Genomic DNA, 17,531 nt, shown 5'->3' on the forward strand with positions numbered 1-17,531 from the left:
TGGGGCAGGGAGCAACTAACCAAGTTATTACTCTGAATTGAATTTCTATGAATATACAGGGTTTAAATACCCCATTTAAAAGAAAGCTTTTATATGAATTGCTCAGGAACAATCGGATTGATATAGCAATGTTCCAAGAAACTCGGTGGAAATATGAGGGGTTTGAGAGAGCCAAAAAAAGAGTGCCCATAATTTTTTATAAAAAGATCAATAATGAGATAATTTACTTTGAGGTATATAAAGAAGGTAGATATCAGATTTTGATGTGTAAAATAGACTCTATTAACTATACTTTTGTGAACGTGTATCTCCCCAATGTTCTACCAACTAAGTATCTGAAGTTATACTTGATGAAATTGCTGCCAAAGACCTACCTAAGGGGTTAAATTACTTTATTACCTATGTGATGTAGGTCGATAATAGACTCAGGACCAGGGAAATGACTAGAAACAGAACTAGACGTTTGACTATGTCACTTGCACCTCGATTCTCCAAATCTATTGTCCCTGACCTCTCAACGCTCTCTGAACCCGAACCTCGCAAACTAGAGGACGTTCTACAGTGGCCATTACCCAGTGGGTTAAAAGCCCTACAGAGGTTTATTGGTTTCTCTAACTATTACAGGAGATTCATCAAAGGTTTCTCTTCGGTAATAGCCCCTATCACCAATATGACACGCAAGGGGGCTAATTGTACTATATGGCCTAAAGAGGCTTTTGAGCTTCTTAAACAAATGTTCACATCTGCTGACCTATTAAGACATCCTGACACTAGTAAATCTTTCTTACTTGAGGTTGACGCCTCCGAGACAGGGGTAGGGGCTGTTCTTTCTCAGAGAGAGAGTCAGGATGCCCCTTTGCATTACATTACTTCTCCAGGAATTCGTCTCCTGCTGAGCGTAACTATGACATTGATAATAGAGAACTGTTATCCATCATACTAGCGCTTAAGGAATGGCGACATCTTTGGGAGGGTTCCAAGGATCCCATTCTGATTATTACTGATCACAAGAACCTGGCATATATTGGGGATGCCAAATTACTGTCTTCTAGATAAGCTAGAGGGTAATTATATTTTTATCTCGCTTTAACTTCATTATCACCTACAGACCCGGTTCTAGGAACATTAAAGCTGACGCCTTGTCTAGGCAATTTGACGTTGAATCGGATCTAGAGCAAAAGACATCCCCTATTATTTCTCCTGAGTGTATTATTGCATCCACTGTCCTTTCTTTATCGTCCCCTTTGCTCCGTGCTATCATGGCGGCTCAGCCCCAGGCACCTTGCAACAAACCTCAAGATAAATTCTTTATTTCATTGTCTGACAGGAAAGAGGTGCTGAAGGTATTCTATGACAATGTGACCGCTGGGCATCCGGGTATTAATAAAACTGTATCCACCATTTCCAGGTCATTTTAGTGGGAGTCACTCAGGAGGGATATTAAAGATTACATAGAAGTCTGCTCTGTCTGTGCAATTTCGAAGGTTCCTCATAAACTTCCGTTTGGATTGTTCAGTATCCTATGGTCTCATTTATCGATGGATTTCATTGTTGAACTGCCTAGTTCCAATGGGTATACTACCATCCTCATGGTAGTTGACCGTTTTTCCAAAATGGCACACTTTACTCCACTTAAAAAATTGCCATCGTCTCAGGACCTGGTGCACATATTTATATGCAATATTGTCAGGCTACATAGTATTCCTCAAAATATTGTGTCTGACAGGGGTTCCCAATTTGTGTCACGGTTCTGGAGGGCATTCAATAAACAGTTGGGCATTCAATTGTCATTTTCCTCTGCATACCATCTGTAACGGATCCTTCCGTTAATGGACGCTTCCTAGCTTGCGCTGAGGACCACAAGCACCGCAGACTCCACAACCCCCGTAGCTTAACTGGAGCCTCGCCGTCTTCCATCCACCCTGCCGTCTTCCGTCCGTTGTCTTCCGTCCACCCTGGATCAGCTTCTGTCCTCCAGGACCGTGTGGGGAAGACCTCCTTCAAGGAGAGCGTAACCGGAACAAGCTCTTAAAAGAGCTAAGTGATAAAAGCCCAAGGGAGTATGCAGAGCATAGCAATCCCCAGTGTGAATATAGCTGTCCCCTCCAATCACGAGACAAGACTACGTGTTGAGGGTCAAGAAGAACTGGTGTTTAATGGCAGGTACTCTGCTTTTATGCAGTGCTCCCCTGCAAGGGAGACGCCCACAGGCAATTGGGCATTAACCAATCGGACAACGGTTACATCCCACAGATTCCCTCCCCTCTGCTTGGGAGATAATTGAGTTTCTTACTGTATCTACTCCATTATCTCCAAGCTAAAAACTTATACTTTTTATGCATATTTATAACTTTATGATGATTTTTCATCACACAGGAATAAAACGTTTTATGAACAACACAACTTGGGGAAAAACATATTCAAAATTCGTACAAATCCGTTCAGGGGTTCTAGAAATATTAAAAAGTCTATTGGTCTATTTCTGCCCCGAAAAGTAACAAAGTCCCATACGAAGGCGGCGTTCGAATCGTTGAACGCAATTCGACTTGTGTCGAAGTGAAACCGGGGTTGCGTTTCCACGGTGTTCAATTGTCTACTGGAGGTCTATTTTGCACCCAAAATGACAAAGTCCCGTTCGAACGTGTGTTCGAATCTTTGAACGGGACTTGGTCTCCAGCCGCAGTGTCGAAGGGCAGGGGAAGGTACAGGTCAGCGGTGTTTGTTCAAATGTGTGGCCGATTTCCGCGTTCGACTGGATTAAAATGGCCGCCGCCACGTGTTCGACTGTCTAATGGCGGCCACTTCGACTACTTCGGCTGTACCCGAAGTGCCATATCGAAGTACCAATCCTTTGTACAAAAAAGTGAAAGGGCCAGAAACAGCATAATATAAGTCCATAAGCCCCAACTCAGTACCTTAAAGGGCAATCCATCCCAGGGCCATAGTCGCAGGGCAGGAGGCTAGCAGTCAGTCCTCTCCAATGCCCAGTGGCAAATTATAGTTTGTCACACCATCCCCAAACTAATGGTACGGCTGAAAGAGCTAACCAATCACTTGAGCTGTATTTACGTTGCTTCGTGAAAAGTTCACAGTCTAACTGGGCTGAATTATTGCCCAGGGCAATAATGCTACCAAGGACTCATCTGTGCATAGTCCGTTTTTTGTCAGTACGGGTCGCCATCCTGCTGTGTTTTCTGATACAGCTATCCCTACTCTGGATGATCACCTTACCTCTATTTGTGATACCTGGACTAAGGTTCACTCCGCTCTTGAAACTGTGGCTGCTCGCTTTGTTTCATGCGGATAAACAGCAGAGTGCCAATCCAGTTTACCAGGTGGGTGATCGGGTTTGGTTATCCTCACGCAACATCAGGTTTAAGGTTCCCAGCATGAAGTTTGCTCCGAGGTTCCTTGGTTCTTTTCGTGTGGTTAGGAGAATCAACCCTGTTTCTTATTCTTTGGCCCTTCCAGCATCCTTACGTATACCTAATACTTTTTATGTGTCCTTGCTCAAACCGCTTGTTTGCAATCGGTACACAAGTCTGATTGTTCCCCCTCCTAATTTGGTTGTTTCTTGACAGGAGGAGTACAAAGTCTTCTCCATCATTGATTTCAGGTTTTCTTGTGGTTCCTTACAGTATTTGGTTGATGGGAGGGGGTATGGGCCTGCTGACCGTTCTTGTGTTTCGGCTTCTGATATCCATGCTGGCCGTGAAATTTGTTCTTTTCACAACAAGTTTCCTCTCAAATCTGGTCCTGGCCGCCTGGTGGGGGGAAATTTCACGTATTCATCAGTGCATAAAAATTTGATTAATGGCATTTACTGTCGTGACAGGAAAAGCTATGCCGAGCAACATTACCGTCCTGATAGGAAAAGTTGTTCCGAGCAGCAATCATGCACATGGAAACCTGGTAGTTACTTTTGGGGTCAAAGGCCGGTTACGGGGTAGATAGGGAACACAAGGGATATCCCAGTGCCAAACAGCAACTAATAAGGGGTAGATAGGGAACACAAAGGATATCCTACTGCCAAACAGAAACTAATAAGGGGTAGATGGGGAACACAAGGGATATCTCAATGCCAAACAGAAACTAATACGGGGTAGATAGGGAACACAAGGGATATCCTACTGCCAAACAGAAACCAATAAGGGGTAGATGGGGAACACAAGGGATATCCTACTGCCAAACAGAAACCAATAAGGGGTAGATAGGAACACAAGGGATATCCTACTGCCAAACAGCAACTAATAAGGGGTAGATGGGGAACACAGTTTATTCAAACTAAAAATACAGCTACTATATCTAACAGAGGATCCTAAATAGGGAAAAAGTGTCTGTATGCCGGGTAAGGGGTATAACCCTGTAGGGGTAATTAGTTCCCTGTTATTGGGGGGGATTCTCGCACACTGTGTTATGGGGTCAGTTCCTGTATTGGGTAATTAGTTCCCTGTTTTGGGGGATTCTAGCACACTGTGTTATGGGGTCAGTTCCTGTATTGGGTAATTAGTTCTCTGTTTTGGGGGATTCTCGCACACTGTGTTATGGGGTCAGTTCCTGTATTGGGTAATTAGTTCCCTGTTATTGGGGGGATTCTCACACACTGTATTATGGGGTCGGTTCCTGTATTGGGTAATTAGTTCCCTGTTTTGGGGGATTCTCACACACTGTGTTATGGGGTCGGTTCCTGTATTGGGTAATTAGTTCTCTGTTTTGGGGGATTCTCGCACACTGTGTTATGGGGTCAGTTCCTGTATTGGGTAATTAGTTCCCTGTTATTGGGGGGATTCTCACACACTGTGTTATGGGGTCGGTTCCTGTATTGGGTAATTAGTTCCCTGTTTTGGGGGATTCTCGCACACTGTGTTATGGGGTCAGTTCCTGTATTGGGTAATTAGTTCCCTGTTTTGGGGGATTCTCGCACACTGTGTTATGGGGTCGGTTCCTGTATTGGGTAATTAGTTCCCTGTTTTGGGGGGATTCTCGCACACTGTGTTATGGGGTCAGTTCCTGTATTGGGTAATTAGTTCTCTGTTTTGGGGGATTCTCGCACACTGTGTTATGGGGTCAGTTCCTGTATTGGGTAATTAGTTCCCTGTTTTGGGGGATTCTCGCACACTGTGTTATGGGGTCAGTTCCTGTATTGGGTAATTAGTTCCCTGTTATTGGGGGGATTCTCACACACTGTATTATGGGGTCGGTTCCTGTATTGGGGGGATTCTCGCACACTGTTATGGGGTCAGTTCCTGTATTGGGTAATTAGTTCCCTGTTATTGGGGGGATTCTCGCACACTGTGTTATGGGGTCGGTTCCTGTATTGGGGGGATTCTCACACACTGTGTTATGGGGTCAGTTCCTGTATTGGGTAATTAGTTCCCTGTTATTGGGGGGGATTCTCGCACACTGTGTTATGGGGTCGGTTCCTGTATTGGGTAATTAGTTCTCTGTTTTGGGGGATTCTCGCACACTGTGTTATGGGGTCGGTTCCTGTATTGGGTAATTAGTTCCCTGTTATTGGGGGGGATTCTCACACACTGTGTTATGGGGTCGGTTCCTATATTGGGGGGATTCTCGCACACTGTGCTATGGGGTCAGTTTTGTTCCTGTATTGGGTTCTCAGTGTCATGTTTCTGTGTGATCCTAATCGTTGTGTCTGTTTGCTGTGGGAGGATTTGTGATCCTACTGCCATTCCCTCAGTAACTCACACTGTGACGTCCAAGTCTTTTACATCCAACTTCCTGTGTTCGTCAAACTGTGTGTATTACAATTGTCATCCCTGCAGACTGTGTGCTGTCTAGCGACAGACTCTCTGGTAGACTGCCCGGTATTAACAGCAGGTAAGTAGTGTGTTACACTGAGTCCGTGATATAGAGAGCAGTTATCCTGTGATTTTATAGTGACTGAACTACTCATTCTGCAGATTGCTACGGACAAGAAGTTATTTGTAATATAGAGTGCAGCCCTGTATTTTATAAAGAGACCTCTGCAAGAACATATTGCTGTCAGTATTGCAGTTTATCATAGACATCACAGCTTGAACTTAAGATTTGGGGTGGTGGGCTAGATATAAATTAGTGGTGTCATGTATAGATTGAGAAGATTGGTTTATTTTGAAGTTTAATGAGTGAGGGTTTTCACAAATGAGATGCCGTGTAAAAGTTAAGCATGCAGTATAGGGGGATATCTGTACTCTATGGACATTATGGGGGGGAGGTATCTGTACTCGATGGACAGTATGGGGGGGATATCTGTACTCTATGGACAGTATGGGGGGGATATCTGTACTCTATGGACAGTATGGGGGGGATATCTGTACTCTATGGACAGTATGGGGGGATATCTGTACTCTATGGACAGTATGGGGGGGTATCTGTACTCGATGGACAGTATGGGTGGAGGTATCTCTACTCTATGGACAGTATGGGGGGGGGGTATCTACTCGAACAGTATGGAAGGTATCTGTACTCGATGGACAGTATGGGGGTATCTCTACTCGATGGACAGTATGGAAGGAATGTGATGGACAGAAATTTAATTAAAAGAATAAAAAGATAATATTCTGGATTGGTAGCATAGCTGTATATTTGCAACTTGTTGAGGGGTGAATTGCTTTCAGTAAGAAAAGTTGTACACCATTAACGTAATCTTATGAAAATAGACTTTGCTGTTTTACAAATAAAATCTCTTTGGAAGTATTTTGTTAGTAATGGTTTACAAATTCAGAACCAACGTAAGCCGCTGTCAAGTCTTTTCTTAAATAGATATTTCTTCTAGCAATTGGCAGAGTTTAGATTGACACAATTTAATGAATATGAGCAGATGGGAGGACAAAATGAAAGCCCTTTCACATTGCTTTGATAAATGCATTGTAAGAACAATAACGATATCGAGAGCCATCCGATGGCGTGCACTGTATTACAATGCCGACCGCGCTGTGTCAGAAAGCTCTGCAACGATGCAGAATCAACCCATCTCTCTTTCTCGTTCAGGATACCGAAGTATATAAAGCCACAACCAAGGATGACATCACCAAGTGGCAGAACGCACTCCGCACTCACAGCACTACGGATTGGCTGATTGTAGTGGTGGAAAGTGAAGCTAAGAAAAAGAATAAAACAAACATTCTCCCACGTACCTCTATTGCAGACAAGATCCGGAGCGACTTCTGCAACAAGCAGAGCGACCGGTGAGCACCTTCCATGGGATTTAGCAGGGGAAGGGTTTGTGAATATGGAGGTTAGAGGGCATCCTGCGTTGCTGGTATGCAGTGGAGTTGCTGGGGGAAGTGAAGGTAGATAAACTTGGATTAAATGGGATAGTGGAGAACATGTTGGGTGCTGAGGAGGGTTTAGAAGGAATAGGGCATGTAAAGGCAGTGACTTTGGGTATATTTCTCAATATATGTGCATGGAATTAATGTATAGGGAAGAGGGGACATGCTGGCTGTGCAGTTATAGTCTTGTGGCTTTGGGTATATCTTTCAATATATGTGCATGGAATTAATGTATAGGGAAGAGGGGACATGCCGGCTGTGCAGTTATAGTCTTGTGGCTTTGGGTTGAGTGTAAGAGATTGTTCCAAGTACTTTTCTATTTACTCTCTGCAGGTGTATGGTGTTGGTAGACCCCCTAAAAGACACGCCTCGCTCACAGGAGTCCTGGTCTCTCTTCTTGGCTAAGCTGCGCACATTGCTGCTTACATCTTTCACAAGGAACCTGGGACACTTCGAGGACGAAATGAGAACTCTGAGAGAGAAGAGAACTGAGCCGTGCTGGAGTTTCTGTGACTACTTTATGGTGCAGGTGCGTGGTGCCAGGAACCGTCCTGCAGAATATGTTACGGGTTGGAAATGTCTCTCACTCCCTCAGTCAGCTTTTTGGGCACAGGCAGTATTTGTGTTACCCAGAGAGACGGTTTTGGAACGTTTATTTTCTCTGTTCAGGTTTATGATGGAGATATCCTCTCTCCATTTCTCTTGTCCACGTTTACTGTCTGTGTCTCCTCCCTGTCTATTTTTCTGTTGTTAATTGTCTCCCTCTCTCTCACTAATCTCTCTGCAGGAAGAACTTGCCTTTGTGTTTGAGATGTTACAACAATTTGAAGATGCGTTGGTTCAGTATGATGAATTGGACGCCCTCTTTTCTCAGTATGTTCTGAACTTTGGCGCTGGCGGTGAGTGGCTTATCCCGGTGATAGAGAAATTAATGAGGCTCCTGCTGTGTATTCTCATAATTGGTGTTCGAGATATGGGAAGGAAGTAGATTGGAGCTAGGTGATGGCCGGTTGGGATTTAGTATGTAATTTAATCATGTAAGGGCTCCCAGGATTGGAGCTAGCTGATGGCTGGTTGGGATTTAGTATGTAATTTAATCATATGTGAGGGCTCCCAGGATTGGAGCTAGGTGATGGCCGGTTGGGATTTAGTATGTAATTTAATCATATGTAAGGGCTCCCAGGATTGGAGCTAGCTGATGGCTGGTTGGGATTTAGTATGTAATTTAATCATATGTGAGGGCTCCCAGGATTGGAGCTAGGTGATGGCCGGTTGGGATTTAGTATGTAATTTAATCATATGTGAGGGCTCCCAGGATTGGAGCTAGGTGATGGCCGGTTGGGATTTAGTATGTAATTTAATCATATGTGAGGACTCCCAGGATTGGAGCTAGCTGATGGCCGGTTGGGATTTAGTATGTAATTTAATCATATGTAAGGGCTCCCAGGATTGGAGCTAGCTGATGGCTGGTTGGGATTTAGTATGTAATTTAATCATATGTGAGGGCTCCCAGGATTGGAGCTAGGTGATGGCCGGTTGGGATTTAGTATGTAATTTAATCATATGTGAGGACTCCCAGGATTGGAGCTAGGTGATGGCTGGTTGGGATTTAGTATGTAATTTAATCATATGTGAGGACTCCCAGGATTGGAGCTAGGTGATGGCCGGTTGGGATTTAGTATGTAATTTAATCATATGTGAGGGCTCCCAGGATTGGAGCTAGGTGATGGCCGGTTGGGATTTAGTATGTAATTTAATCACATGTGAGGACTCCCAGGATTGGAGCTAGGTGATGGCCGGTTGGGATTTAGTATGTAATTTAATCATATGTGAGGGCTCCCAGGATTGGAGCTAGCTGATGGCCGGTTGGGATTTAGTATGTAATTTAATCATATGTGAGGACTCCCAGGATTGGAGCTAGCTGATGGCCGGTTGGGATTTAGTATGTAATTTAATCATATGTGAGGGCTCCCAGGATTGGAGCTAGGTGATGGCCGGTTGGGATTTAGTATGTAATTTAATCATATGTGAGGGCTCCCAGGATTGGAGCTAGGTGATGGCTGGTTGGGATTTAGTATGTAATTTAATCATATGTGAGGACTCCCAGGATTGGAGCTAGCTGATGGCCGGTTGGGATTTAGTATGTAATTTAATCATATGTGAGGACTCCCAGGATTGGAGCTAGCTGATGGCCGGTTGGGATTTAGTATGTAATTTAATCATATGTGAGGACTCCCAGGATTGGAGCTAGCTGATGGCCGGTTGGGATTTAGTATGTAATTTAATCATATGTGAGGGCTCCCAGGATTGGGGCTAGCTGATGGCCGGTTGGGATTTAGTATGTAATTTAATCATATGTGAGGACTCCCAGGATTGGAGCTAGCTGATGGCCGGTTGGGATTTAGTATGTAATTTAATCATATGTGAGGGCTCCCAGGATTGGAGCTAGGTGATGGCCGGTTGGGATTTAGTATGTAATTTAATCATATGTGAGGACTCCCAGGATTGGAGCTAGGTGATGGCCGGTTGGGATTTAGTATGTAATTTAATCATATGTGAGGGCTCCCAGGATTGGAGCTAGGTGATGGCCGGTTGGGATTTAGTATGTAATTTAATCATATGTGAGGACTCCCAGGATTGGAGCTAGCTGATGGCCGGTTGGGATTTAGTATGTAATTTAATCATATGTGAGGACTCCCAGGATTGGAGCTAGCTGATGGCCGGTTGGGATTTAGTATGTAATTTAATCATATGTAAGGGCTCCCAGGATTGGAGCTAGGTGATGGCCGGTTGGGATTTAGTATGTAATTTAATCATATGTGAGGGCTCCCAGTATTGGAGCTAGCTGATGGCCGGTTGGGATTTAGTATGTAATTTAATCATATGTGAGGACTCCCAGGATTGGAGCTAGCTGATGGCCGGTTGGGATTTAGTATGTAATTTAATCATATGTGAGGACTCCCAGGATTGGAGCTAGCTGATGGCCGGTTGGGATTTAGTATGTAATTTAATCATATGTGAGGGCTCCCAGGATTGGAGCTAGCTGATGGCTGGTTGGGATTTAGTATGTAATTTAATCATATGTGAGGGCTCCCAGGATTGGAGCTAGGTGATGGCCGGTTGGGATTTAGTATGTAATTTAATCATATGTGAGGGCTCCCAGGATTGGAGCTAGGTGATGGCTGGTTGGGATTTAGTATGTAATTTAATCATATGTGAGGACTCCCAGGATTGGAGCTAGCTGATGGCCACTTGGGATTTAGTATGTAATTTAATCATATGTGAGGGCTCCCAGGATTGGAGCTAGGTGATGATGGCTGGTTGGGATTTAGTATGTAATTTAATCATATGTGAGGACTCCCAGGATTGGAGCTAGGTGATGATGGCTGGTTGGGATTTAGTATGTAATTTAATCATATGTGAGGACTCCCAGGGTTGGAGCTAGGTGATGGCCGGTTGGGATTTAGTATGTAATTTAATCATATGTGAGGGCTCCCAGGATTGGAGCTAGGTGATGGCCGGTTGGGATTTAGTATGTAATTTAATCACATGTGAGGTCTCCCAGGATTGGAGCTAGCTGATGGCTGGTTGGGATTTAGTATGTAATTTAATCATATGTGAGGACTCCCAGGATTGGAGCTAGCTGATGGCCGGTTGGGATTTAGTATGTAATTTAATCATATGTGAGGGCTCCCAGGATTGGAGCTAGGTGATGGCCGGTTGGGATTTAGTATGTAATTTAATCATATGTGAGGACTCCCAGGATTGGAGCTAGCTGATGGCTGGTTGGGATTTAGTATGTAATTTAATCATATGTGAGGACTCCCAGGATTGGAGCTAGCTGATGGCTGGTTGGGATTTAGTATGTAATTTAATCATATGTGAGGGCTCCCAGGATTGGAGCTAGGTGATGGCCGGTTGGGATTTAGTATGTAATTTAATCACATGTGAGGTCTCCCAGGATTGGAGCTAGCTGATGGCTGGTTGGGATTTAGTATGTAATTTAATCATATGTGAGGACTCCCAGGATTGGAGCTAGGTGATGGCCGGTTGGGATTTAGTATGTAATTTAATCATATGTGAGGGCTCCCAGGATTGGAGCTAGCTGATGGCCGGTTGGGATTTAGTATGTAATTTAATCATATGTGAGGACTCCCAGGATTGGAGCTAGGTGATGGCTGGTTGGGATTTAGTATGTAATTTAATCATATGTGAGGACTCCCAGGGTTGGAGCTAGGTGATGGCCGGTTGGGATTTAGTATGTAATTTAATCATATGTGAGGGCTCCCAGGATTGGAGCTAGGTGATGGCCGGTTGGGATTTAGTATGTAATTTAATCATATGTGAGGGCTCCCAGGATTGGAGCTAGCTGATGGCTGGTTGGGATTTAGTATGTAATTTAATCATATGTGAGGACTCCCAGGATTGGAGCTAGGTGATGGCCGGTTGGGATTTAGTATGTAATTTAATCATATGTGAGGACTCCCAGGATTGGAGCTAGCTGATGGCCGGTTGGGATTTAGTATGTAATTTAATCATATGTGAGGACTCCCAGGATTGGAGCTAGCTGATGGCCGGTTGGGATTTAGTATGTAATTTAATCATATGTGAGGGCTCCCAGGATTGGAGCTAGGTGATGGCCGGTTGGGATTTAGTATGTAATTTAATCATATGTGAGGTCTCCCAGGATTGGAGCTAGCTGATGGCTGGTTGGGATTTAGTATGTAATTTAATCATATGTGAGGACTCCCAGGATTGGAGCTAGCTGATGGCCGGTTGGGATTTAGTATGTAATTTAATCATATGTGAGGGCTCCCAGGATTGGAGCTAGCTGATGGCCGGTTGGGATTTAGTATGTAATTTAATCATATGTGAGCACTCCCAGGATTGGAGCTAGGTGATGGCCGGTTGGGATTTAGTATGTAATTTAATCATATGTGAGGACTCCCAGGATTGGAGCTAGGTGATGGCCGGTTGGGATTTAGTATGTAATTTAATCATATGTGAGGACTCCCAGGATTGGAGCTAGGTGATGGCCGGTTGGGATTTAGTATGTAATTTAATCATATGTGAGGGCTCCCAGGATTGGAGCTAGGTGATGGCCGGTTGGGATTTAGTATGTAATTTAATCATATGTGAGGACTCCCAGGATTGGAGCTAGGTGATGGCTGGTTGGGATTTAGTGTGTAATTTAATCATATGTGAGGGCTCCCAGGATTGGAGCTAGGTGATGGCCGGTTGGGATTTAGTATGTAATTTAATCATATGTGAGGGCTCCCAGGATTGGAGCTAGGTGATGGCCGGTTGGGATTTAGTATGTAATTTAATCATATGTGAGGGCTCCCAGGATTGGAGCTAGGTGATGGCCGGTTGGGATTTAGTATGTAATTTAATCATATGTGAGGACTCCCAGGATTGGAGCTAGCTGATGGGCGGTTGGGATTTAGTATGTAATTTAATCATATGTGAGGACTCCCAGGATTGGAGCTAGCTGATGGCCGTTTGGGATTTAGTATGTAATTTAATCATATGTAAGGGCTCCCAGGATTGGAGCTAGCTGATGGCTGGTTGGGATTTAGTATGTAATTTAATCATGTGTGAGGACTCCCAGGATTGGAGCTAGCTGATGGCCGGTTGGGATTTAGTATGTAATTTAATCATATGTGAGGGCTCCCAGGATTGGAGCTAGGTGATGGCTGGTTGGGATTTAGTATGTAATTTAATCATATGTGAGGGCTCCCAGGATTGGAGCTAGCTGATGGCCGGTTGGGATTTAGTATGTAATTTAATCATATGTGAGGGCTCCCAGGATTGGAGCTAGGTGATGGCCGGTTGGGATTTAGTATGTAATTTAATCATATGTGAGGACTCCCAGGATTGGAGCTAGGTGATGGCTGGTTGGGATTTAGTGTGTAATTTAATCATATGTGAGGGCTCCCAGGATTGGAGCTAGGTGATGGCCGGTTGGGATTTAGTATGTAATTTAATCATATGTGAGGGCTCCCAGGATTGGAGCTAGGTGATGGCCGGTTGGGATTTAGTATGTAATTTAATCATATGTGAGGACTCCCAGGATTGGAGCTAGCTGATGGCCGGTTGGGATTTAGTATGTAATTTAATCATATGTGAGGACTCCCAGGATTGGAGCTAGCTGATGGCCGGTTGGATTTAGTATGTAATTTAATCATATGTAAGGGCTCCCAGGATTGGAGCTAGCTGATGGCTGGTTGGGATTTAGTATGTAATTTAATCATATGTGAGGGCTCCCAGGATTGGAGCTAGCTGATGGCCGGTTGGGATTTAGTATGTAATTTAATCATATGTGAGGGCTCCCAGGATTGGAGCTAGGTGATGGCTGGTTGGGATTTAGTATGTAATTTAATCATATGTGAGGGCTCCCAGGATTGGAGCTAGGTGATGGCTGGTTGGGATTTAGTATGTAATTTAATCATATGTGAGGGCTCCCAGGATTGGAGCTAGGTGATGGCTGGTTGGGATTTAGTATGTAATTTAATCATATGTGAGGGCTCCCAGGATTGGAGCTAGGTGATGGCCGGTTGGGATTTAGTATGTAATTTAATCATATGTGAGGACTCCCAGGATTGGAGCTAGCTGATGGCCGGTTGGGATTTAGTATGTAATTTAATCATATGTGAGGGCTCCCAGGATTGGAGCTAGCTGATGGCCGGTTGGGATTTAGTATGTAATTTAATCATATGTGAGGGCTCCCAGGATTGGAGCTAGGTGATGGCTGGTTGGGATTTAGTATTGTGAGGGCTCCCAGGATTGGAGCTAGGTGATGGCTGGTTGGGATTTAGTATGTAATTTAATCATATGTGAGGACTCCCAGGATTGGAGCTAGCTGATGGCTGGTTGGGATTTAGTATGTAATTTAATCATATGTGAGGGCTCCCAGGATTGGAGCTAGGTGATGGCCGGTTGGGATTTAGTATGTAATTTAATCATATGTGAGGACTCCCAGGATTGGAGCTAGGTGATGGCCGGTTGGGATTTAGTATGTAATTTAATCATGTAAGGGCTCCCAGGATTGGAGCTAGCTGATGGCTGGTTGGGATTTAGTATGTAATTTAATCATATGTGAGGGCTCCCAGGATTGGAGCTAGGTGATGGCCGGTTGGGATTTAGTATGTAATTTAATCATATGTGAGGGCTCCCAGGATTGGAGCTAGGTGATGGCTGGTTGGGATTTAGTATGTAATTTAATCATATGTGAGGACTCCCAGGATTGGAGCTAGCTGATGGCCACTTGGGATTTAGTATGTAATTTAATCATATGTGAGGGCTCCCAGGATTGGAGCTAGGTGATGATGGCTGGTTGGGATTTAGTATGTAATTTAATCATATGTGAGGACTCCCAGGATTGGAGCTAGGTGATGATGGCTGGTTGGGATTTAGTATGTAATTTAATCATATGTGAGGACTCCCAGGGTTGGAGCTAGGTGATGGCCGGTTGGGATTTAGTATGTAATTTAATCATATGTGAGGGCTCCCAGGATTGGAGCTAGGTGATGGCCGGTTGGGATTTAGTATGTAATTTAATCATATGTGAGGGCTCCCAGGATTGGAGCTAGCTGATGGCTGGTTGGGATTTAGTATGTAATTTAATCATATGTGAGGACTCCCAGGATTGGAGCTAGGTGATGGCCGGTTGGGATTTAGTATGTAATTTAATCATATGTGAGGACTCCCAGGATTGGAGCTAGCTGATGGCCGGTTGGGATTTAGTATGTAATTTAATCATATGTGAGGACTCCCAGGATTGGAGCTAGCTGATGGCCGGTTGGGATTTAGTATGTAATTTAATCATATGTGAGGGCTCCCAGGATTGGAGCTAGGTGATGGCCGGTTGGGATTTAGTATGTAATTTAATCATATGTGAGGACTCCCAGGATTGGAGCTAGCTGATGGCTGGTTGGGATTTAGTATGTAATTTAATCATATGTGAGGACTCCCAGGATTGGAGCTAGCTGATGGCTGGTTGGGATTTAGTATGTAATTTAATCATATGTGAGGGCTCCCAGGATTGGAGCTAGGTGATGGCCGGTTGGGATTTAGTATGTAATTTAATCACATGTGAGGTCTCCCAGGATTGGAGCTAGCTGATGGCTGGTTGGGATTTAGTATGTAATTTAATCATATGTGAGGACTCCCAGGATTGGAGCTAGGTGATGGCCGGTTGGGATTTAGTATGTAATTTAATCATATGTGAGGGCTCCCAGGATTGGAGCTAGCTGATGGCCGGTTGGGATTTAGTATGTAATTTAATCATATGTGAGCACTCCCAGGATTGGAGCTAGGTGATGGCCGGTTGGGATTTAGTATGTAATTTAATCATATGTGAGGACTCCCAGGATTGGAGCTAGGTGATGGCTGGTTGGGATTTAGTATGTAATTTAATCATATGTGAGGACTCCCAGGGTTGGAGCTAGGTGATGGCCGGTTGGGATTTAGTATGTAATTTAATCATATGTGAGGGCTCCCAGGATTGGAGCTAGGTGATGGCCGGTTGGGATTTAGTATGTAATTTAATCATATGTGAGGGCTCCCAGGATTGGAGCTAGCTGATGGCTGGTTGGGATTTAGTATGTAATTTAATCATATGTGAGGACTCCCAGGATTGGAGCTAGGTGATGGCCGGTTGGGATTTAGTATGTAATTTAATCATATGTGAGGACTCCCAGGATTGGAGCTAGCTGATGGCCGGTTGGGATTTAGTATGTAATTTAATCATATGTGAGGACTCCCAGGATTGGAGCTAGCTGATGGCCGGTTGGGATTTAGTATGTAATTTAATCATATGTGAGGGCTCCCAGGATTGGAGCTAGGTGATGGCCGGTTGGGATTTAGTATGTAATTTAATCATATGTGAGGTCTCCCAGGATTGGAGCTAGCTGATGGCTGGTTGGGATTTAGTATGTAATTTAATCATATGTGAGGACTCCCAGGATTGGAGCTAGCTGATGGCCGGTTGGGATTTAGTATGTAATTTAATCATATGTGAGGGCTCCCAGGATTGGAGCTAGCTGATGGCCGGTTGGGATTTAGTATGTAATTTAATCATATGTGAGGGCTCCCAGGATTGGAGCTAGGTGATGGCCGGTTGGGATTTAGTATGTAATTTAATCATATGTGAGGGCTCCCAGGATTGGAGCTAGGTGATGGCCGGTTGGGATTTAGTATGTAATTTAATCATATGTGAGGACTCCCAGGATTGGAGCTAGCTGATGGCCGGTTGGGATTTAGTATGTAATTTAATCATATGTGAGGACTCCCAGGATTGGAGCTAGCTGATGGCCGTTTGGGATTTAGTATGTAATTTAATCATATGTAAGGGCTCCCAGGATTGGAGCTAGCTGATGGCTGGTTGGGATTTAGTATGTAATTTAATCATATGTGAGGACTCCCAGGATTGGAGCTAGCTGATGGCCGGTTGGGATTTAGTATGTAATTTAATCATATGTGAGGGCTCCCAGGATTGGAGCTAGGTGATGGCTGGTTGGGATTTAGTATGTAATTTAATCATATGTGAGGGCTCCCAGGATTGGAGCTAGCTGATGGCCGGTTGGGATTTAGTATGTAATTTAATCATATGTGAGGGCTCCCAGGATTGGAGCTAGGTGATGGCCGGTTGGGATTTAGTATGTAATTTAATCATATGTGAGGACTCCCAGGATTGGAGCTAGGTGATGGCTGGTTGGGATTTAGTGTGTAATTTAATCATATGTGAGGGCTCCCAGGATTGGAGCTAGGTGATGGCCGGTTGGGATTTAGTATGTAATTTAATCATATGTGAGGGCTCCCAGGATTGGAGCTAGGTGATGGCCGGTTGGGATTTAGTATGTAATTTAATCATATGTGAGGACTCCCAGGATTGGAGCTAGCTGATGGCCGGTTGGGATTTAGTATGTAATTTAATCATATGTGAGGACTCCCAGGATTGGAGCTAGCTGATGGCCGGTTGGATTTAGTATGTAATTTAATCATATGTAAGGGCTCCCAGGATTGGAGCTAGCTGATGGCTGGTTGGGATTTAGTATGTAATTTAATCATATGTGAGGGCTCCCAGGATTGGAGCTAGCTGATGGCCGGTTGGGATTTAGTATGTAATTTAATCATATGTGAGGGCTCCCAGGATTGGAGCTAGGTGATGGCTGGTTGGGATTTAGTATGTAATTTAATCATATGTGAGGGCTCCCAGGATTGGAGCTAGGTGATGGCTGGTTGGGATTTAGTATG

General features: G+C 44.2%; 1 protein-coding gene across 2 annotated transcripts in view; it reads left to right on the forward strand.

Moving 5' to 3' along the window:
- Positions 1-17,531, forward strand: part of TRAPPC10 (trafficking protein particle complex subunit 10) — an 85,811-nt gene that overhangs the window by 23,709 nt on the left and 44,571 nt on the right. For both annotated transcript variants that reach the window (XM_063445748.1, XM_063445755.1), the window contains exons 4-6: positions 6,991-7,187; positions 7,608-7,803; positions 8,062-8,173. In XM_063445748.1, coding sequence (XP_063301818.1) covers positions 6,991-7,187; positions 7,608-7,803; positions 8,062-8,173 — 505 coding nt within the window. The remainder of the gene's footprint in view (positions 1-6,990; positions 7,188-7,607; positions 7,804-8,061; positions 8,174-17,531) is intronic.

This window comes from Pelobates fuscus, chromosome 1 (genome assembly GCF_036172605.1).
Source record: "Pelobates fuscus isolate aPelFus1 chromosome 1, aPelFus1.pri, whole genome shotgun sequence".
Classification (NCBI taxonomy): domain Eukaryota; kingdom Metazoa; phylum Chordata; class Amphibia; order Anura; family Pelobatidae; genus Pelobates; species Pelobates fuscus.